Source organism: Bipolaris victoriae, assembly GCF_000527765.1.
Source record: "Bipolaris victoriae FI3 unplaced genomic scaffold scaffold_2, whole genome shotgun sequence".
NCBI classification, from domain to species: Eukaryota; Fungi; Ascomycota; class Dothideomycetes; order Pleosporales; family Pleosporaceae; genus Bipolaris; species Bipolaris victoriae.
Window position 1 is genome coordinate 233,372 of NW_014575390.1, and position 20,462 is coordinate 253,833.

General features: G+C 51.2%; 8 protein-coding genes across 8 annotated transcripts; 2 read left to right on the forward strand and 6 right to left on the reverse strand.

Moving 5' to 3' along the window:
* Positions 1 to 3,548: 3,548 nt before the first annotated feature.
* Positions 3,549 to 3,809, forward strand: COCVIDRAFT_84890 (hypothetical protein; the record flags this gene model as incomplete). The annotated part of the gene is made up of 1 exon (XM_014706655.1): positions 3,549 to 3,809. The coding sequence occupies one exon, from the start codon at positions 3,549 to 3,551 to the stop codon at positions 3,807 to 3,809; it is 261 nt and encodes an 86-aa protein (XP_014562141.1).
* Positions 3,810 to 4,637: 828 nt separating this feature from the next.
* COCVIDRAFT_11432 (hypothetical protein) lies at positions 4,638 to 5,829 on the forward strand (the record flags this gene model as incomplete). The annotated part of the gene is made up of 2 exons (XM_014706547.1): positions 4,638 to 5,756; positions 5,806 to 5,829. The coding sequence occupies 2 exons, from the start codon at positions 4,638 to 4,640 to the stop codon at positions 5,827 to 5,829; spliced, it is 1,143 nt and encodes a 380-aa protein (XP_014562033.1).
* Positions 5,830 to 7,227: 1,398 nt separating this feature from the next.
* COCVIDRAFT_32998 (hypothetical protein) lies at positions 7,228 to 8,493 on the reverse strand (the record flags this gene model as incomplete). Its single annotated transcript, XM_014706656.1, has 5 exons — positions 7,228 to 7,686; positions 7,763 to 7,877; positions 7,939 to 8,079; positions 8,123 to 8,193; positions 8,317 to 8,493. The coding sequence occupies 5 exons, from the start codon at positions 8,491 to 8,493 to the stop codon at positions 7,228 to 7,230; spliced, it is 963 nt and encodes a 320-aa protein (XP_014562142.1).
* Positions 8,494 to 9,414: 921 nt separating this feature from the next.
* On the reverse strand, positions 9,415 to 13,654 carry COCVIDRAFT_84634 (hypothetical protein; the record flags this gene model as incomplete). Its single annotated transcript, XM_014706657.1, has 2 exons — positions 9,415 to 11,331; positions 11,399 to 13,654. The coding sequence occupies 2 exons, from the start codon at positions 13,652 to 13,654 to the stop codon at positions 9,415 to 9,417; spliced, it is 4,173 nt and encodes a 1,390-aa protein (XP_014562143.1).
* Positions 13,655 to 14,194: 540 nt separating this feature from the next.
* Positions 14,195 to 15,190, reverse strand: COCVIDRAFT_84811 (hypothetical protein; the record flags this gene model as incomplete). Its single annotated transcript, XM_014706658.1, has 1 exon — positions 14,195 to 15,190. The coding sequence occupies one exon, from the start codon at positions 15,188 to 15,190 to the stop codon at positions 14,195 to 14,197; it is 996 nt and encodes a 331-aa protein (XP_014562144.1).
* A 1,822-nt stretch (positions 15,191 to 17,012) lies between these two features.
* Positions 17,013 to 18,122, reverse strand: COCVIDRAFT_21987 (hypothetical protein; the record flags this gene model as incomplete). Its single annotated transcript, XM_014706573.1, has 1 exon — positions 17,013 to 18,122. One exon carries the CDS (start codon positions 18,120 to 18,122, stop codon positions 17,013 to 17,015), a length of 1,110 nt encoding a protein of 369 aa, XP_014562059.1.
* Positions 18,123 to 18,936: 814 nt separating this feature from the next.
* Positions 18,937 to 19,101, reverse strand: COCVIDRAFT_84631 (hypothetical protein; the record flags this gene model as incomplete). Its single annotated transcript, XM_014706659.1, has 1 exon — positions 18,937 to 19,101. The coding sequence occupies one exon, from the start codon at positions 19,099 to 19,101 to the stop codon at positions 18,937 to 18,939; it is 165 nt and encodes a 54-aa protein (XP_014562145.1).
* Positions 19,102 to 19,552: 451 nt separating this feature from the next.
* On the reverse strand, positions 19,553 to 20,408 carry COCVIDRAFT_33001 (hypothetical protein; the record flags this gene model as incomplete). The annotated part of the gene is made up of 3 exons (XM_014706660.1): positions 19,553 to 19,719; positions 19,812 to 19,954; positions 20,212 to 20,408. The coding sequence occupies 3 exons, from the start codon at positions 20,406 to 20,408 to the stop codon at positions 19,553 to 19,555; spliced, it is 507 nt and encodes a 168-aa protein (XP_014562146.1).
* Positions 20,409 to 20,462: the final 54 nt, after the last annotated feature.

Consider the following 20,462-nt stretch of genomic DNA (forward strand, 5'->3'; position numbering starts at 1 on the left):
AGCAGAGAGGGCTCACTCGCAGACATGGTAGCATCAAATGGTCAACCAAGGCCAAAGGCGAACAAGGCAAAGGCGATGCTTGCCGGCTGCTCGTAGCCACGCAGCTCGTTGTTTCCCTGTAATTGGGCGCTGCTGCAGAGGGAGTGGACAATAAACCACCGAAATGAGCCTTATCTTGCATACTGCATCACCACACGCCCCCCAGACTCTCACCCAAGCGGGTGCAAAGATACGGGCGGGCAAACTATGGACAGACGCAGACGCAGGGACAGAATGATTGTCCGGCCCACCAGTCCACCAGTTCTGATGAGTAGCCTTGCCGTGTTTCACCTTTTATTCGAGACCTTTTGATACATGCGTCTTGCAGACCAAACATTGGGCGGGCCGGCTGACACACGACTGGCGGTGAGCCACAGCCTGGCTATGGCGCAGACGATGCGGTGAGTGCACTAAGACGGTGGTTTGGTCTGTGCAAAGAGTCTCTCGTATTCGTGCATGTGCACAAAGGACATAATGCTGCTCGTCCACGGTGGAATGGATTAATGCACGTGTTAGTTATTAGCAGGACGATGACGCACTCTGGCCGCTTGGGTGGGTGGGTGCGTGGTGCAGGGTCACGTGCCCGACAAGGTTCAGTGTCTGCGAGCTGCGAGCGGGAGGGGCCATGATGTATTCTCGTTTTTGCGGGTGCGCGCGCAATGACCCCAAGCACGAATTGCGCCGCCCACTGCACAACTCGCCCGTGCCAACCGTGGGCGGGTACAGTCGAGCCTGGCTGCTGCAATCAAACTGGCCACACAGGTACACGCACGCAGGCTTTCGTCATTGTACATTTGCTCGCCATCATGTCGTCCCGCCTGTGCCATTTGCAGATTGCGCGCGATCAACGGCATTCCGCCAAGCAATGACGCCGCTAGACCGCGCCGTCTCCAGTCTTGCACCTTGACTGCACTATCGCGCGCAGACTGAACAGCCTCGCCAATTCACTTCCCACAGCGCCTTATCGCCATAATCACCTTGCCCTCCGCCTGCGCTCCTAATCCGCCTCCTGTCTGTCCCCTCCGCATAGCTGCAAGCATTTCTGTCGTGCATACAAACATCGTCCGAGCGCGCGCTGCCGCTTGCTTTAGCTCCACCCGAACCGAGCTCCTGATCCTGCCCTACCAGCCTCCTCCAAAACTGCCCGCTCTTTGCGCCCTCCGACCCATCTCTCTCCTGACTACCACAATCGCATTTCTCCAATCGCCTATTTCTGCTGCGCTGACATGGGCAAATATACTTTTACCTGGTTCGCTTGTCCTCGCCCTGCCTACGACCACAGCTAATCGCTAATGCGCTCCCAGGGAACACGCCGCCAATGATGTCTACGTGACTGGCACCTTCGATGACTGGAGGAAGACAGTCAAGCTTGAGCTGGAAGATGGCGTCTTCAAGAAGACGGTCGAGCTGCCCAAGGTTCACACCCAGTACAAGGTGCGCGCGCCCACTTCCGGCTCTCCCAAACCCGCTGCCACCTGCAGCCTGTCGCGCAGACTTTGCTAACGCCTCTCTTGTCTAGTTCGTCGTGAACGGCAACTGGTGTACCAATGAGACCGCCCGCACAGAGGACGACGGCCACGGCATCATCAACAATGTCCTCTACCCCGAGGACATTGTCGACCAAGTGCCAGTCAACACCTTGTCGTCTGTCGGACCCGAGTCTACGACCGCTGCGCTTGCCGGTGCTGTGCCCAAGGAGAGCGATAAGAGCGCCGCAGATAGCTCTGCCCTGCCCGGTGCCTTCCCCGAGACACCTTTCGCAGAGACACCCGCAGGCGAGGCCCAGACCTTCAATGTCGCTCCCATTCCTGCTACCTCGACTAACGGCAACCCCATTAAGCTTGCGCCTGGCGAGCCCGTTCCCGACCCAAGCACCCTTACCAACAACACCGTAGAGTCGACCGTCAAGCATGACGAGGAACCCGAGCAAGAGCCCTCAATTCTTGGTGTTGCCCCCATCCCAGCTACCGCCGGCATTGGAAACCCAATTCACCTAGCACCTGGCGAACCTGTTCCTGACCCCAGCACTCTCACCTCCAACACCATCGAGAGCACTGTCAAGACCGACCCCGCTTCCTACGAAAAGGCCGATGCTCTTCCCCCTCTTGCTTTTACTCCTCAAGCCGAGCGTGATGCCAAGGGTGGCATGTTTGGTCTCCCTCCTATCACTGGCAACATGATCCCCGAGTCCAGCCTGCCAATGGGAGTCGATGCTAAGACTGAGCAAGACACTGGTGTGACCATTTCATCGGTCGCCCCTACAAGCACAACTGCCGAGCTTGCTGGCCAGGTTCCCAAGGAGCCTCGTGGCGTCCCCGAGACTGTGACCGAGAGCCAACAGCAGGCTCACGTCGAGCCCGAAGCATCCGCCAATGCTGAAGCCGTCCAGGAGAAGAAGGAGGTCGAGCAAGAGCTGAAGGAGACTGTACCTGAGGCACCTGTCACAAGCCAAGATCCCACTCTGGGTGATCATGCTCAGGCTGCAGTCGCTACCGCGGCTGCTGGTGCCACCGCTGGCGCAGGCCTCTTTGCCGCGGCTGTCTACACTGCCAAAGACAAGATTGCCGAGACCACTGGTTTGAACGGACCTAGCACAACCACTGCCGACGAGGTACCCAGCGTCGTTGCTGAAAGCCAAAACACCGCACACGCTGAGCCAGAAGCGGCTGCCAGTCCAGAGGTTGTTGCAGAGAAGTCTGCCGTTGAGCAAGAGCTTCTCAGTGAGGTCCCCAAGACGACGGAGGCTGGCGAACCCGCTCCCGCCATTGCAGTCCCCGCTGTTGTCTCTGAGAGCCAACAAGCCGCACACGCCAGTCCTGAGGCAGCCTCAAGCCCTGAGGTGGTTGCAGAGAAGTCTGCCGTTGAGCAAGAGCTTTTGAGCGAGGTCCCCAAGACCAACGCAACTGGAGAGCCTGCTCCTACCGCTGCCTCCGAGACTGTATCTCCTGACGTCCCTGAGATTGTCGCTGAGAGCCAGCACGAGGCTCACGCTAGCCCCGAGGCTGCTGCCAACAGCGAAGCTGTCACAGAAAAGGCGGCTGTAGAGTCTGAGCTGCTCAGCAAGCTGCCAAAGGCCGAGGAAGCTGGTGAGCCTGCGCCTGTAATTACTGCCGCTACCACAGCCACCGCTCCTGGCGTAAACACCGAGGCGGTCGCTAGTGAGGTGCCTGTTGTTGTAGCTGAAAGCCAGAAGGAGGCCCATGCCAGCCCCGAGGCTGCTAGCAATGCTGAGGCAGTTAGTGAGAAGAAGGCTGTTGAGAACGAACTGCTCCAAGAAGTAAAGCCAACCCACGCTAATGGCGAGCCAACTCCCAGCTCGGCAGCCGTGGACTCCAAGCCAGTCGAGTCCTCCGCTGAGCCTCAGACTGTCACTGAAACCGAGACTGCCAAGCCAGCCGAGTCAAGGCCTATTGACTCCACCACTGATGTCGCCTTTGCCTCTAAGGAAGCCACTTCGACTGAGCAAACACAGCCCGCTGCCGCTGAGGCTTCAGCAGACGCCAAGCCAGATGCCGAAACCTCTGCACCTTCAGGTCAACTGGCACCAGAGGCCCCGGCTAAGAGCCCAAGGCAAGACTCTGACGTGTCTCCCAAGGGCACGCCAGGCAGCCAGAGCATTGTCTCTGCTGCTGACGACAAGAAGAAGAAGCGCCGCTCTTTCTTCGGCAAGCTCAAGGACAAGCTTTCCGGCAAGGACAAGAACTAAACGGTTTATCCATTTCGTTGCTTGTCTGCTCTCCTCGCTAGTCATCTTCAGTTACAGGAGATGATGATGTTGACGGATTGAGCGTGGTAATACCCAGGGTTTCTCTTCACTGCTCTGCTTTGCGTCATATCCCTCCCACTGTTTTCATCGTTCCTAATATGGAGTTTGCTTTTTTTTTCTTGTTTTGGTCTATACCATTTTCCTTGCAGTGTGACACGTCTCCCCCGTAGCAAAATTTGATGTGTAATTTCTTGTTCATCAGCATGGCTCGCAAAGGCTCTCTTGGTGGGGTGGGGGGACTAGGTTGCAAAGGTAGATTGGGAAAGAGATTGGGGGCGGTTATAATACATCTGGCGGGAGGATGGTGTGGGAGGATCTGGTCACGTGCTCTTTTCGGGTCTGGTATTGCGTTATGGGGATATATAGTACTGGCCCATGAATGTATACTTAATCTTCTAGTCATGATTCGTTGGTTTGATTTCCCATGTTGTTTTCGCTCTTCTAGCTGTTGGGTGGTTATTTTGGTTGGTTAACAGGTCATGTGACGTTTTTTCCACTTCACTCTATACACAATGTCAAGCATATACAAAAACTTCATCTCACCTCTGATGTATCCATACAATGTCTTTCCAAAACACTTGACACAACGCCCTTGTACCACCTTTATAACTCACTCTCCACTATGTGCTGCCCCCCCCCCTTTCCCACCCCTTCACCGTCGCATCTTTGCATCTTCGCCCGGAAAGAAAACCCTCAAAATCGCAACTGTTTTTCAAATATTTTTTTTAAAGAAAATGAGAAGAAACACAAAACTCCTTAACTCACACGGATTTTAAACCCCCCCTTTTTGGTCGCTGTTCATTTTTATCGCCGTTTTTAATCAAAGCCTACAATGCCTCTCCCTACACCCACACAGTCTATGCAACCTCACCCGTGGTGTGCAGCCACACACCTCTACCCACAAAATGTCTCCACAAATCTCCATTCATCCCACCCCTCCACCCGCCTCCATCCCCGCCTCCCCCGAACCCACGCTCGCACCAACTCATCAGACCTCAAATCCCTCATCGACGAGCACATTGCCTGGCAAGATAACGCCATACGACCTGGTACGCGGGGCACACTGCTTGTAGATTGGGATGGGAGTGGGGAACCGCTTTTGTCGTATCGATCTGGGCGTGTTTTTGCGAGTTTGGTAGGTGGTGAGGGTGGTGCTGGGGTTGTGGATGGTGTAGATAGGGAGGATGAGGAGGATGAAGATGGGGGATTTGAAGAGAAGGAAGGGTCGCTGTTGGAGTATCCAGGCGAGGATGAGGATGGAGGGGGCATTTTGGGACTTGAGGAGGAGGAGAGAGGGGTTAGGGAGGTGTTGGAGGAGATGCTGGAGACGATGGTGAGGAGAGAGGGGGTGATGGAAGGGAAGGGTAAGGATGTGTTTGAGGAGGAAGAGAAGGGTAAGGAGATTGTGGGAGAACAAGAGAAGAAGGGGAAGGGTGAGGTACAGGTGGGGTTTTTGATTCGGAGGAAGCCGGTTCCCGTTAGGCAGTCGGGTCCTGTACAGCAGTCAGTTATTGTACAGCAGTCGGGGGACGAGGGGAAGAAAGACGTTGGAGTGAATGTGAGTGTTGACAAAGCAGTTCCCGAGGCTGGTAAGGTGCTTCGGGAGGTACCTGCTGAAGAGCAGGTGGAGAGATTCCCTCTATTTTACAGATATGAGGAGGTGCCTCGTGAGCGCGAGGAAGTGAAGAGGAAACAAAATAGGAGGAGTGTAGGGAGGTTAGCTGAAGTACTGAAGGAAGAGGGGCTGGAGGTTTGGGGTATGTTGAAGTACGAGGGGAAAGAGTTGATGGCCGTTTTAAAATATGAGGGAAAGGGATTGTTGGAGGAGGTTAAGGAGGATGGCAAAGAGTTGTTGGTGGGTTGGAAGGAGGAAGGGAGGTGGCTCTCGGTTGTGCTGAGAAACGAGTGGAGAGATGGCAGGATGTTTGTTGGGAGGGGGATTAAGAAGGTAGTGTGTCATATCTAGAGAACTTTCTGTGCGTTTACTAACAGGAAAATAGGTGAAAATATTTTTTGGGGTATAGAGTTTTCAAAACTACAAGGTAACCAGGAGTGAAGAATGATTCCGTCGCTTGCCAGTGAAACAGATTGTAGATGATATCCATCATTCTAGCCAGCTACCATCTGTAATATCTCCAGAACCGGTTTCTTTGAATGCAAGAGTACGGAATTCGTCTTGCAGCATTCGTCTAACAAGCTATGCTCTGCTAGTAGGTCAAACTGATCCGGGTGAACGCCAACCTCGCTCAGTGATCATAGCAGCCTCAGGTGCCACACGAAAGAAACTTCGCGATTCTTGCTGTCTTTTCAGTATTCCAATAATCCGAGAATCAGATGACGCAGGCTGCGTAGAGCCGCTTCCTCTGCGGATGGACCCATACCACCCACAGAACAGAATGCCTCCACACAATGATATACGGTTCACATTCCCGTGCTCAACCACACAGAGGGCGGCATGGTTGTGCATAGATCTGGGTCCAAGATCATGAGCTGCGGGCCTTGTATCGGTGAACCGAAATGGTGCTTCTTTCGCGTGCTATCCTTACTGGCGCCTGCAGAATCTGTACACTCTCCGGCCTAAAGGGATGTAGGAATGGATACGACTGGTATAGTCGGGGGATTAATCATCTCAAGCTTGTTCAGCCCTGTGGCTAACCTAGAAATGGATTTAATTACAACTGCGAAGACCTTGACAGCGTCCGTCAAAGAATCCGCTCCCAGTGTCAGAGGTAAATCTGTTTTTGCTTCTCTAGCTTCGTTTACAACGCTGACTACTTCAGACCAGTATGTAAGGGGTTTCATTCCAATGTGATAGCCAACCAGCTGATCGTCTAGGCTTTCCTTCAGCTACTGAAACGCATTGGTGCGTGCGGCCAAGCTGCCAGAACAAAGCACGTACACTCTTGAGCACTCAAAGGTGTTTCACAAGTGGCGGGTAACGGCCTCGTGGAAAGGTATTCCATAGGAAAGCAAATGATGGTCGTGACCATCAATAGCGGGTCGAATTGTTTCACTTATGGTTTTTGAGGGTAAAGATGGTAATGTGTAGGTTCTTCAAGATCCCTGGCCCAGCTCATCTCACCCATTTTATCTAACGAAGGATTCGCTCTAGTCCATACTTCGGCTTCCGGTAGGATAATTTCTAGAGTGGGCCCAGTTGATCAGTATACCAAATTGCTGCCTCGACTGGAAGAGTTGATTGCGCAAGCTCCGAGCGTTGCTATCAATGCTTCCAGTCTCATGATATTATAGGTTTTGTAACTCAAGAGGCATGTTTCCTAAGGAAAGGAATAGTTCATGCCCATTTTACTACTATTGTACGTGCCTAGCTTAGATCGTAAACAAGCTAGGGGGACGCTTGAAGGCTTTCAGAATTACACTTTCGAAGTTACTCCAATCCAAATATGAGCCGTGTGTGCCCTTTACGGCTTGAAGTCTTGGAGGAACGTCCAGCGAACAGCACTCTTCCATCCCCGCTGTTTCCATTTGTTAGCCAGCTTGGGGAAAAAATCGACCCTGCCCAGCACTAAAGAGTCGTGTGCAATTAAAACCAGGACATGTTCATCTCCGTCGAATAAAGACATTTTGTCGGCTGATTCCAACAATTTTGGATAATCTTGCATCGAGTCGTCTTGCACAATCTGATTGTAGAAGGGTTTTGTGGGCGATTTTTGCGGATGAAAATTCAAGATGAAAGACCCTGGGCATTCAGTTCCGGGGGCAAATGGTGGCGTCGAGTAAGGAGAAGGCGTGACTACATCAGGGAGGGGAACGTATTCGCTTGGTCGGAACTCACCACAATGGTGGCAGGTATCGCCGCCCAGGTAGATGAAAGTGTCCGGGGTAGTGCGCGCCAGTGCATTGATGTGGCCCACAGTGTGCTTTTGTTTACGTTAGCATCATATACACATGATTAAGATAGCATGCGGAGAGATCATGGATGCCATTGCAACTTACCCTTGGAGCATCCAGAATGTAAAAACTTCCGTCACCAAACCAATCTATGGCATCAAATTTGCTGAATCTCAAGGCTTTATCTCCTTTGAAATTTAGTTCGATCAAAGGTCGGTCTCTGTTACAACGCTCTTAGTATTTCGAGTCTAGCAAAGTATTTACAGTGATGGATGTCTTACTTGTAGTCACTTTCTAGTATCAGGCTATGCTCATCAGCAGGATAGCCAGGGACTAAGGCGTTGATAAAACCGGGTCCGACGATAAGTTTTGTGCTGGATGGAAAGCGTGAAATGTCGCCTATGTGGTCCAGGTGCCAGTGACTGCCAAGTTTGTTAGTATTAGTTCTTGAACATCAGCGAAAACACTCTACCTCCAAAAACTTCTTCAGTCTCTTTCCTCTTGATGCCATTCTCCTCGAGGACGTCTAGGACATCCTTGTCGCCATCGAATACTAGACCGCCTGCAGCCATTATTTAACGGAGAGCAGGGGCGAAGTTCTCAGGGTCTTTGCGAGTGGCCAAGTCGAAGAGGATCTTTTTGCCCGACGGATGCTCAACAGGAAATGAAAACTGAGGAGATCTGGAGATCTCATGACACTTAATAACGAGGTCCGAACAATAACTCGTAGGTATGGATAATCTGTTCCCGGTGTCGATTATGCGAACAGTGACAACATTGTTTGAAGCAGGAACTTCAAGCGAAGGTGATTTGACAGCAGCGACTTCGAAAGCCATTGTCATGTGTTTACTACTTTCGGTAGTTGCGATAGATGCTTACAATTTTGGGTGATTCAACGATTGGAGAACAAGGGTTGATTAAATTTTAACAATGGGATCTTTTTTGAATTAAAGGTTTTCCACTTCTTACAAGAGCTTACTAAAGTAAAAGAAACATGACAAAATCCAGCGATTTGTAATACTGTTTTTCCCCGTCAGTTACATGTGTAGTACTACCCGAGCTATGATGATGCAAGTATTGCTCTTTACGTAAGACATGGTATCTAAGAGCCTGGTAGCCCGTGAACGTCGGCTCGTGGAGCGACAAGGTATCGCCGTACTTACCCTGCTACTAATGTGCGACAAATGCCAACCAGTGCACGTTCCTAGACGTGTCACGCGCGTCCATCGTCGCAATAAAGTTACTCGATTAACAGCCCATGCCCTCGCGAATTCCGCTAATACTGTCCTCACTCCTCGGTTCTTGCGATTATAAACCTGCAACCCCATTGTCAATAGAAGCCATGGTTGCTGAGTTACAGCATGTGAAAGCCAAAGTGCTGACGCGCGTTTAGTGTTCGGCGTGCATGGATACGCTACTGGCGGTGACGGTATTTCATGTCCCCTTCTTCAGAGCATTGAGAGCGAGGCCTGAGTGTTCAAGATGACAATAGGAAAGCGTTCCAGAATTTTGGGATACACCAGTAGCTTGGTTGGGCCCATTGTGCTGAGCAAGAAACCACAAAGGAAAGCTCGACTTTTAACCCCCCCACTTTTGCAGTTAGCACGATACAAAAACAACCATGACCTTCAAAACACTCAATGCCCAACGCAGCGAGCTAACATGGCTATATCAGACACGTAGTAGCAAAGCGAAGACATGAACGAAGAAGTGAACGCTTTTTTCTTCGTCGTCTCGAATCCACGAATGCTACTGCGTCAAAAGTCAACACTACAGAACCATATCTTGCCAGGCCCAGTGCCCACGCCAACCCTGTTCCCGCACTTCGCAGAACGTGACGGCCGATACTCTGATGGTATCCACAGGATATTCTTGCCATGATGCTGAATCCACGTCTTATCTGGGCTAACTCTTATGTCTATATTTAAGGAGCGCCCATGTTCCGCCGTAACTAGGAATCTTGGACTAGCGTCGCCATGAAGGACAACAGGACCGGTCTTGGTATAGAGAGGTGAGTCAGTGGGGTTGAAGGCTAGGTCGTAACTGCGCCAGCCGAGGTCCACCGTCGACAGGCACGCGCCGCTTCTCACATCCCAGAACTTGACGGTCATGTCGTCTGATATTGATCCCAGCTTCGTTGAGTTTTCCACGAAACCCACAAAAATGACCTGCTTTTTGTGGCCGGTAAACGTCTGCAAGCAGGTGCCAGTGGTCGTATCCCACAGCTTGACAGTCTTATCACTTGATGCTGATGCTACTAGCTTAGTCGAATCGTGTGGGAAGGCTACAGATTGGACAAGACTACTATGACCTGTGAGTGTTTGTAGGCACGTACCGCTGCTTACATCCCACATCTTGATAGTATAGTCATTTGAAGCTGACGCTAGCTGTGTTAAGTCGTGTGAGAAGGCGACAGAGGTAACACTATCGCTGTGCCCTTCAAACGTCTGCAAACACACCCCGCAGCCTGCATCCCAGAGCTTGACAGTATTATCGTGCGATGCTGATACTAGCCTGGTCGAATCGTGGACGAAGGATATAGAGTTGATAGAGCGGCTGTGGTCCGCAGACGTCTGCATACATGCGCTACTGATGTCCCATAGCTTGATAGTCTTGTCGTTTGATGCTGACGCCAGCTGACTCGTATCGTGCGAAAAGACAACTGACGTAACATGAAACATATGACCTTTAAACGTCTGCAGACACACGCCACTGCTCGCATCCCACAGCTTAACAGTAAGGTCGAAAGATGCCGACGCCAACTTAGTTGAGTCATGCGAGAAGACCACAGACCTAACGTGTTTACTATGGCCTATGAGCGTCTGTAGGCACATGCCGCTGCCTATATCCCATAGCTTGATGGTCTTGTCGTTCGATGCTGACGCTAGCTTCGTCGAGTCATGCGAGATGACTATAGATTTCACACAAGCATCATGGCCCGTGAACGTCCGTAGGCACATGCCACTGCTTATATCCCAAAGCCTGATTGTCTTGTCAGTTGATGCTGAAGCTAGCTTAGTAGAGTTGTGTAAGAACACTACAGACATAACAGCAGCACTGTGGCCTTCAAAACTATGTCGGCATGCGCTGGTGCTTATGTCTAATAGCTTGACAGTATAGTCCTCTGACCCCGACAATAGCTGATTTGAGTCATGTGAGAAGGCTACAGAGGTGATAGCCTCACTATGGCCTGTGGAAATCTCTGAGAATGTACCGCTGCTTATATCCCATAGCTTGATGGTCTTGTCTTTTGATGCTGACACTAGCTTGGTTGAGTCATGCGAGAAAGATATAGAAGTGACAGTTTCGTTGTGGCCTGTAAAAGCCTGCAGACACGTGCCGGTGCTCATGTCCCAGATTCTGACGGTTTTATCGTCTGAAGCCGATGCTAGCTTAGTCGAGTCGTGCGAGAAGGCTATAGAGGTGACAATACTGGTATGACCCTCGAGCGTCTGCAGGCACGCACTCCACCCAGTGCTTATTGCTGGCTCAATGGTCACTCCCTTCGGCTTCTCGTGATAGAAGATGTTTCTTATTGTGCTCCCTGTCGGACTGAACAACAGCGCAGATGCGTATACTTGTAAAGGATAGCTCTCAATTGCGCCTTTGTGATACATCAAGAATCGTCGTGCGTCGTAGACAAGCTTAGTTAGCTCATCTATGCCCTTCATCTCCTAGTATAGTTAGCATCTACGTAAATTCAAGTAAATTACACAGGCATGTTGTCTATGCGTGTCATACCTGGACCAGAGAATATAATTTTGCCATCGAAACCACGCTTTTCCCTATACCCTTGCACAAGCTAAGCCCTTCTAGCCAATAGAGATACTTCTCTTTTATGAACCTGTCAACCACACCTACAAATTGCAGGTCGTTGACACTTTTCCCGTGAAACTTAGGTTTCGATTCGTACAAATGATCAATCCAGTAGACGCACGGGTAGCGTGATGCAGCTAGTGGATCGTGATCAGGCGGATCAGCATTCTCGATAGGAACCCCCGGTACTTTAAGGTTATACATGTCCCTCTGTAACGTCCTGGACAGATTGGCAAGCGACCTTGAGAAGATGATCTGGTGAGCGTCTTCAGTCCCATCAGGAAAGACTTCATCAAACGCTTCTGCAAAAAGAAAATCTTTGGCAGACTGATGCACAAAATAGACTGCGTCTTGTCGCAAAGTAAGGAATGATCCACAGAGGCTGATAATCTCCCGCAGCTCTATTTCATCGTCTATACCTTCGAGCTGTTCAGCCAGGACTACCAGTTCCTGCAGCGCAATTGGCCGATACACCAGTCCAATCAAAGCCAGCACCTGCTTACAAAGTGTGGCGTCATCTGAAACGCTAATCCGCTGCATCATCCGCTTATATAGTGCGTCTAGTCCTGGTGGGAACAAGCCTAGCTTCTTAAGCACGTTTCGTCTCGCAGTAGTTTGAAGGTCTTGACAGACTAGTGCTACCCATAAGAAGGTGTCGTTTGCATTCGATATCAAGCGCTCGAGTACTGCGTCTCTGGTTTTTTCGTCGTATTTCTTTTGTTGTGCTAAGTGAAACACTTTGTGCTGGATAAAGATACCAACAGCTGCGGACACAGAGTCAGCATTCAGCTCAAGACTTAGTGGTACATTGCGCTCTGTCTTCCCCAGTTGTTCTTCGATGTCTGGCCAGTTACGACTGGACACTATCCACTTGTTGCAGGTAGAAGACGTAGACGTAGACGTAGACGACTGCTTTGCAATAAAGTCAAGCAGCTTTGGTAAGTCAGTAACGCATTCGTCTAATGCGTCAATGACTAGGTAGATATTGCGCAATTCTGGGTCTCGTAGTACGTCCGTAAAGACCTCTGTCAACGCCACCCAGGCGTTCGCATCCTCAAACAAGGCTTTTCCAGCGTCATCATGCTTCTTACGGATATGCGATACAAGCGACGGCTGCTGCTTAATAAGCATGTATAATAGCCCTCGCAGTACTGCTGTCGCGCTATTGATACGCGAGTCGGTAGCTTGACAGAAAAAATATGCTAGGAGTGTTGTCTTAGATAGTGAGCTGTGCAGCTCGTCTATAATTCCACAGAGTAGCATTGTCTTTCCCTTGCCAGGATCACCTTTTATCCACAGCAGTCCGCCGTGGAGGTCCTGTTGCCATTGCTGGAAAATGGCGTTGTCAAGAACCCAGCGATAGGAATCCGCTAGCAGTCCGCCTTTGGTGTCCTCGATGCGCTTCTTGTCGTCACGGGGATCCGTACCGCGTATGTCTTGGATGCATCTCTCTACTCTATGGACCTCGTCCATTAGACGCTTGAATGCGCTTGCCGCCCCTTCGCTGTACGCTGGGGCTATCTCGACATCAAGGATGCCCGACAAAGAGTACCATGCATCTTCTTCGCGCTTAGTCTCTCTGTCGCCTTTCCAGCGCAGCCGCTCGTCGATGCTGAACTGGGAAAGAGCAGCTGCGTCAAATACTTCGCATGGAATGCCAGTGATTTTGCTGATCAAAAATTTAAGAGATATCTTGTCACCGAGTAACGTCCCTTCCTGAGAGAAGAACTCGACAATGCTTGGAGCAAGAAGCTCCTGAAGTGTCCAACCACGCGTGAACCATCGGCTTGACCTAAAAGCAGATTCCCAATTAGACATATCACCAGACTTCCATGTCCCTGTCGATACATCCGGTAGATACACATAGCATCTTGATGTATTCTGATACCAGCGAAACATAGATCGGATAGCGTGGGACAGCTCAGCCTTATCTGTCTTATCGATGCAGCACGTGTCGACCCAGAAGTATCTTAAGTTATCCCGCTGTGCCTGTTGTCCACAGAAACGTATCTTCTCGTATCCAAGCTTGGTCTTGCCGTCGCCTGTTATGACATCTGCGAAGGTCACCTCCTCCGCATCAGTTCCCCACGTGTGTGAAAGTATCGCATAGGGCGGCAGTGCGCTATCCTCGAAGCGGACAATGCCGAGCTCACCATGTTCGTCGTATTTGAGAAGACGCATCAATTGATGTGGATGCGTGATAAGCGGGTGCGGTGGGAAGGAGATGAGAGAGGCTCAGTGCGGCAGCCTAACAGGACAAGAAGAGTACTATGGCAGCTGACTCTAGCGAGTATGAGGCGGGGCAGATGCGGCTCATGCAGAGGCGCAGTAGCCTACCGCTTCCCTTTATTACTAGTATCGATAACCCAGCTACTACCCTATCTAGACAACAGTCCAACTAATGATACAATCATCTTCTAGGATTGTAGATCTATAACAACTCGTAGTAAAGTCTAAACAGATTCGACTGAGCAAAGAAGGTTAGTAATGCTAGGGCGATACAACACCATACCTAGCTCGGCATAGCACCCCGAAACTCTACCATACATAATAATGGGGTGGAAGCACGTACTCAATTCAAAACAAATCCACTGAAACTACGCACTCAACAATGCATCCAAGTATCTCTCCATTTCTATCTCAAAACGAAACAAATGAAATTCGTAACATCTATCATCATAACCTCACTCAGCCCCTAGAAAAGTCATCCCACAACCCTATCTACTGGGGAATAAGCACACCCCTATACCGCATGCCGCCCTCCCTAAGCACCTTCATCGCCTCCTCAATTCCCTCCTCAGTCATGGGAAACTCCATATTAATCGGCTTAATGCCATGCAGCGCCGAGAAAGCCAGCATCTCCCTATGCACCTGGCGCGCCGCAACCACACTTCCCTGAACCGTAATCCCATTCGCAATCAGCGGCATCTGCGGAAACGTAAAGTCACCATCGGACACGGTCAAGGGGAAAATGGTCGCATTCGTATTCAGCACCGGAATCAAGAGCTTCCAATCCGGGGTAACGGATGCGGTAACGAGCAAGACGTCGACTTTGCGGGAGACAGAAAGCTCAGTGGCGCCCTTCATGGCCACGAATTCTTTGGCACCGAGACGCATGGCTTCGTCCTTTTTGGAGTCGGAGCCCGAGAAGACGACGACGTCGCAGCCCATTTTTGACGCGTACTGGATGGCGAGGTGGCCGAGGCCGCCGATGCCCATGACGCCGACGCGTTGGGTCGGGCGCACGTTGTAGGCGTGCAGGGCGTTGAAGACGGTGGTGCCGCCGCACATGAGGGGAGCGGCTTCGGCGTCTGTGAGTTCGTCGGGCACCTTGAAGAGGAAGGCTTCGCACCAGACGGCGTGCGAGGCGAAGCTGCCTTGGTCGAGGTTCGCGAAGCCGTACATTTGGCGCTCTGGGCAGTAGGTTTCGCGGCCGGTGAGACACTTTTCGCAGTGCCCGCACGAGTTGTGCTCGTAGCCCCAGCCGACGCGGTCGCCTTTCTTGAGGACTTTGACGTTGGGGCCGATGTCTTCGACTACGCCGACGCCTTCGTGGCCGAGGGCCATGTCGGCGTGCTTGTAGTGCTCGTCTGTGCCGCAGAGGCCGGAGGCGGTCACTTTGATGAGGACTTGGTCGTCTTGGAGATCGGGCTTGGTGGTTTGGCCCTTGACAATCTTGCCCTCCTTGGAGCCCTTGAATACTGTGAATGTCGGCATCTTGGTGTTTTGTCTGTTATATCAAAGTTCGAACTCTGAAAAAGAATTTTAAAAAAAAGGAATTGTTCAATCGCTTCAGATTCGAATCTCGTAAAAGCACACAAAAACTGGGTTTGGATAATGAGAGAGAAGTCCAGAAACAGCGAACACCTCTTAGTCTTATACTAAATTCAAGAAGCCAAAAAAACCCACTCATTCTTACACCAACATTACCAACCCCGAAAAGCAGTTACCCATCCCTCCCTCCCCCCCCCCCCACATCTCGGCCCGCCTCTCTTAAGCCAGTAAACTCCAAAAACACACCAGCGTTACTGCAAAAAAAACTTTCGCGATCAACCTAGTCTGCATGACGTCGCTCATGAATAATACAACCACCAGCACCATCACGCGCAGGGGTCCTACTTTCCGAGAAAAAGAACGTAGTAAAACAAGCATTATCCCGCATTCTAGAACCCCGGCGATATCTTAGCCCGCAAAAAAGAGATGTACATAAGCCGCTCGGAGGCTGCCCCTCCTAGACCAACTTTCTTCATGCATCGGCCGCGCGCTAAGGGGGGGGGCTAAATGCATGGCGTAGACGGAGCAAGTTGCAAGGGAGCTGGTTTCTTCAGCTAACATGGAGCGCAAACAAGTAATCAAAAATCTATAGATTTACATTCTCTCAGCTCACACGCTTGGTAAGCCACTAAAACTCCTCTTTTTTTTTGCAGCTAAACTTGTATGCTATAAGTCTATATTACTACTCCCCCCCTTCCCCCCCCCCCAAAAAAAAGCTTAGCTTTCTACCGAGTGGGAAAAAAATACTGCAATGGGACAGTAATAGGAGTAGTGCATGTCAATCTGAAAAAAAAACATAATCATCACGATGACCATGGTGAATCCCCCTCCTCCCAAAAAAAATAATGCCTCGGTAGATCTCGGCAAATCCGCCATGCCGTATATCGAGTTAGATCCCCCACGGAAAGAGCCGATAGGGCTGGGAAAACATGTGCCAGGCGCGGGATTTTTCTCGCTTGCATGCGGAGCAAGGAATGGAGGAAACGTTGGGGGGTGGTAACTTGTAACTCCGTGTATAATGACGTCATTTGGAGTGGGGGGGGGCTTTTACCTGGCCAGACAGCAGCAACACACGTACAACATGGCCGAACGCGAGTCGGGCCTATGGCATGGGAGAATTTTTTAAACAGTCTTTGAGACTGGGTTTTGGCAGTAAGTAAGGATGGGTGGATTGCTGTTTGTGTTGCTTGCTCATGTCGTTCAGACTGCAAGATGGGTTGCTGGGTATTTGGATTACTCACCCTATGCCGCGTTCTCTGGTACGCTACCGCTTGCTTGTATGCGAAGCTATTGTTGCTGCTGTATAGTGTTGGAGTCTTTTAGATTAGTTGTTCGCCAATGTACTGGTGGCAGTAGTCGATGTTGGAGACTGCTTACTGTGCAGGACGTTTGTTGTCGAGGATGCTTACGATGCAGAACATACCATATCCATATCAAAAGGTCGTCTCATAAGGCTGGGCGTGTCAGCACTAAAACGATTTAGACCAGTGGCATGTGGAGAACTCAGATTGTAGGAATGGAGAAAACATGATTGAGGATTATATCTAGTAGCAAGATAGGCCAGGATATGTTCAGCTCCTCAGTGTTGGATGATTAGTTGATGAAAGGCCGTGTGGGGCAGAGTATACTAGGGGAAAAGGCCTACTGCGTCGAGCCCAGACCCCAGATCCTCCAACAAAACTAATCATAGTACGGATTCTGAATTTCCGAGCTGAAATCGTGATTTATCGTCCGAGATATAAGCTCCCCATGAGTCGTGCGCTCTCTAAGTATCCGCTTGTCCCACCCCCGGGGCAGGAAACAAATGCATCAGTACCGGGAGCATATCCTGCGGTCTCATCATCTGTAAAGCATCAATCGCATTCCTCAATTCTGTGACCATGTTCACATCCTCCTCGAGCCCGTCGTTCTCACTCCTCTGATCCCTTGTCTTCTCCTTGGTTTGTGGTGTAATCGGGACACGAAGAGCGTCAAGCAGTTCATTCCTCTCAACCTCTCGGCTCTTGCGGGGTATGCAAGGTGGACTATCAGTCCCGTAGATATACCCACTCTCTTCTTGCTTTGGTATTGTGCCAGTAGGGATATCATATTCCCTTCTCCTCGGAACCAGGCTCCCCGCGAACTTGGCCACCCTGATGCGATATTCTTCCTTTTCCATATTACTCTCTGCAATATCGAGTTCCTTTCCCCAATCCTTGGTCAGCTTCTTCATAAGGTTCTTCAATAACTTCTTCTGTGCGCCACGGAAGCCAGTGTACAGGTCCAAGGCGCTATTCTTCCAGGTTACGATGAAGATTTCACGGGCATCGAAGAGCGTGGGCGTGTTGTGATGCTCTAGGACAGCAGCAAGATACTGTTTCATGAAGCGGTGAGCTGCATTGTTGATGCGGATGTTTTTAGACTGAGGGGCAGTTGTATCGTGATGACCTTTCTTGGTCATATCCTTACTCATATCCATGCTCTTGGAATGACCGGAGTGGGTCTGCAAATCGTCAAGGGTGAGTAGTGCAATGAACATGGCAGTATTCCACCTCATGGTGTCATGGAAGCGCTGAAACTGTCGTGCTTCATCCAGTCTCCAAAACCAGATGGCCCGGGTTATGTCCATAGTCTGCTTTGCCTCGTCCTTTACCGGCTTTCCGCCATATTGATCGATGACATGTCGGTTGCGGAGGAAGAACGGAAGTTGAATGTCAGGCGGTATGTTAGGGATGTGCAAAGCTCGGACTGTTGGACAAAGGACATCGGACAGTGTGAGAGAGGGGGTATGGAAGGATGGTATGCCTTGTAGCTTGGCCTTGAGCAGGGCGGAGAGGTTGACTTGTTCGTCTTGGCGCGTGCCTGAGAGAGGCTTAGGAGAAGTGCTACACGACATTGTGGATGCGATTGGAGGAGCGGAAGAATCCAGGCAAAGATTTCATCACGATACATGCAGAGTCAGTCATAGGTGGGAGAGAAGGTGATGTGGGTCGTTTTTTCTTCTTGTCTGTTTGTTTGTGTCGGTCAGAGCGAGAGGTGAAGTGAAGGGCAGGTACGACCCTTTTGCACCTTCCTTGGGAGCAAACACCCACACCGCTGCGGGAAATGGAGAGACGGTCAATACATCGTTTCGTACTGCTAGCTGCACTTTATTTTTGCAGAATATCACAAGAATGAGAGATGCACGTTGATTAGAGATTGGAGAGTGAGATGAGAGATCCAAGTAGACCAGCACGAGGTCAAGTAGGAAACTTGGAGTCAGGGCAAAAGGGGGCAGAAGAGAGATCAAGAGAGGCAGGTGTAGATGAAGAAGGCAAGCATGAGAAAGTTTGTGATGGTCTTGTCAGTTAGTGTGAGTATGTGCGCACGACGAATGCTTCTGTTTCCAAACTTCAAACTTGAATAATGCGACATCGGTGTCCAAGAGACTGGACTGACACAATTTCCTCGGCGACGAGTGTGTAGAGTGACTAGTAGATACTAGAGATGAACAGCGAGCATGTCAGGGTATGGTGGGCAACATGGGTTTACCAGCATAGTAGGTGTAGGCGACGGTTCGTTTTAGAGTGGCGGAATACGTCACAACTCATGCGGAAGCCGTTGAGAGACCAGGACAGGGCTGTTTACGCTTTTCAGGGCAAATGGACCCACTTTGAAGACTAATGAGGCAAACATGGGCAGTTTGTAAAGAGGCAGGCTGCGGAATGTAGTCATTTTGTCAGGGAATTTTGGTAGGTACGTGGTAATCGGGCATGGTTACGCGTTCGCAGGCGATCGGTGGGGCTCTGACAGCCACAGGGTGGAAAGATGACGATCTCCAGGGTCAGCCAAGGGAGGAAAATAGGGAGCTGGATGAGGCTGGAGGGCAAAGGCATCGCTGGCTAGTGAGCGGGTACTTACTCTTGAGATTTGCGCAATTGCTGATCCCGTGTTTCAGATTGCCGTCAAGGTTGGCAGGCACACTACAAGTGGATATGTAAGTAAGGAAGTAGACATGGACTTTGTTTGAACGCGCGTTGGGTGACGGCGGGCGATGGGGGTCGTGTGTGTGGTAGAAGCGTCGTTGATTGGCACTTGGATGGTGGTGAGATGGGGGGAGGGACGGTGATGCCGCTCTTGCCACAGGTGTCATTGGCGCATGAGGAGGGAAGCGGAAAAAACGGTACTAGAGAAGGCGCAGCAATATTGAATGACGGCCACGATGGTGTACAAAGAGTACAGGTCAACGGCTCATGGGCCAGGCTAGTCGAGGGCGAGCATGTGTAGGCGGCGCGTGATTGGCTGACGAGGACGGGGCCCTTGGCGCCAGGCGAGGTTTGGGAGCAGTCATCCGTTGGTGCCGAATGCACGGATGGGGTCATTGACCAGACTTGTCGTGCCGCAGAATGCCGGATGGCATAACGTTGACATGTTCTGCCGCAAGCTAATGTGGCAGCAGCAGCAGCAGTGACGGGCGACAGGCGGTGCTGGTGCCGTGTGTCCGTGTTGCAGTTCTGTGAGTGATGGCTTGGAGGTTGTGGTTGTTGTGACGATAGAGTGGTCAAACTATGTCAGCATCATGGCAGCCGTGTTCCCGACAAGATACGAAGGGCTGGGACGGGTGCTTCAGTCAGCGGCCCAAGCGGTCTAGAGGCGCTGCGGTAATTGGCCGCCCGAAATTGTTCCTGCGTGCGAGTGTGGCGAAGCAAAGAAGCCGTCGTGTCTGTCGCTCCTGTCGCCGCGCCCCCCCTGCCAGCCGTGGCCCTGTCGGCGTGTTGCAGATGGTCGCAAAGGAGAAATTACCAGCGCCTGTTTTTAGCAGACGTGAGACACCAGGGGCAACGAGGGAAGGGCACGCGACGATGGCTTGCAGCAGGGAATAGCCTTTGCGGCCTTGGGTTTAGCAGGCGTGCATTTCAATAGTGAATACGTACATGCTAACCAAGACGGTACATACCTGCCACCCAAGAAAGTAGACGCGATACATGCTAAACACCCACACCCACGAGTTGTATAGTATGGCTGCGTACAGCATTACGAGGAGAGCGCTTGGGGCTGGGCAGTCAGCCTGGCTGGACCGCCGGCGCGCACAGGAGCCGCGCGTATTCCCTTTGGCCCACCAGCCCACCTGGGAGAGGACCGCCGTCTGCGTCTCGCTCCCCTGAGAGAGGAGACGGCCTTGGGTGCATAGACCACGGCCCATGGGATCCCTCTCTTCCTCTCGTCCCTCGCTCTGCTCAGGCACTCTCAAAACACT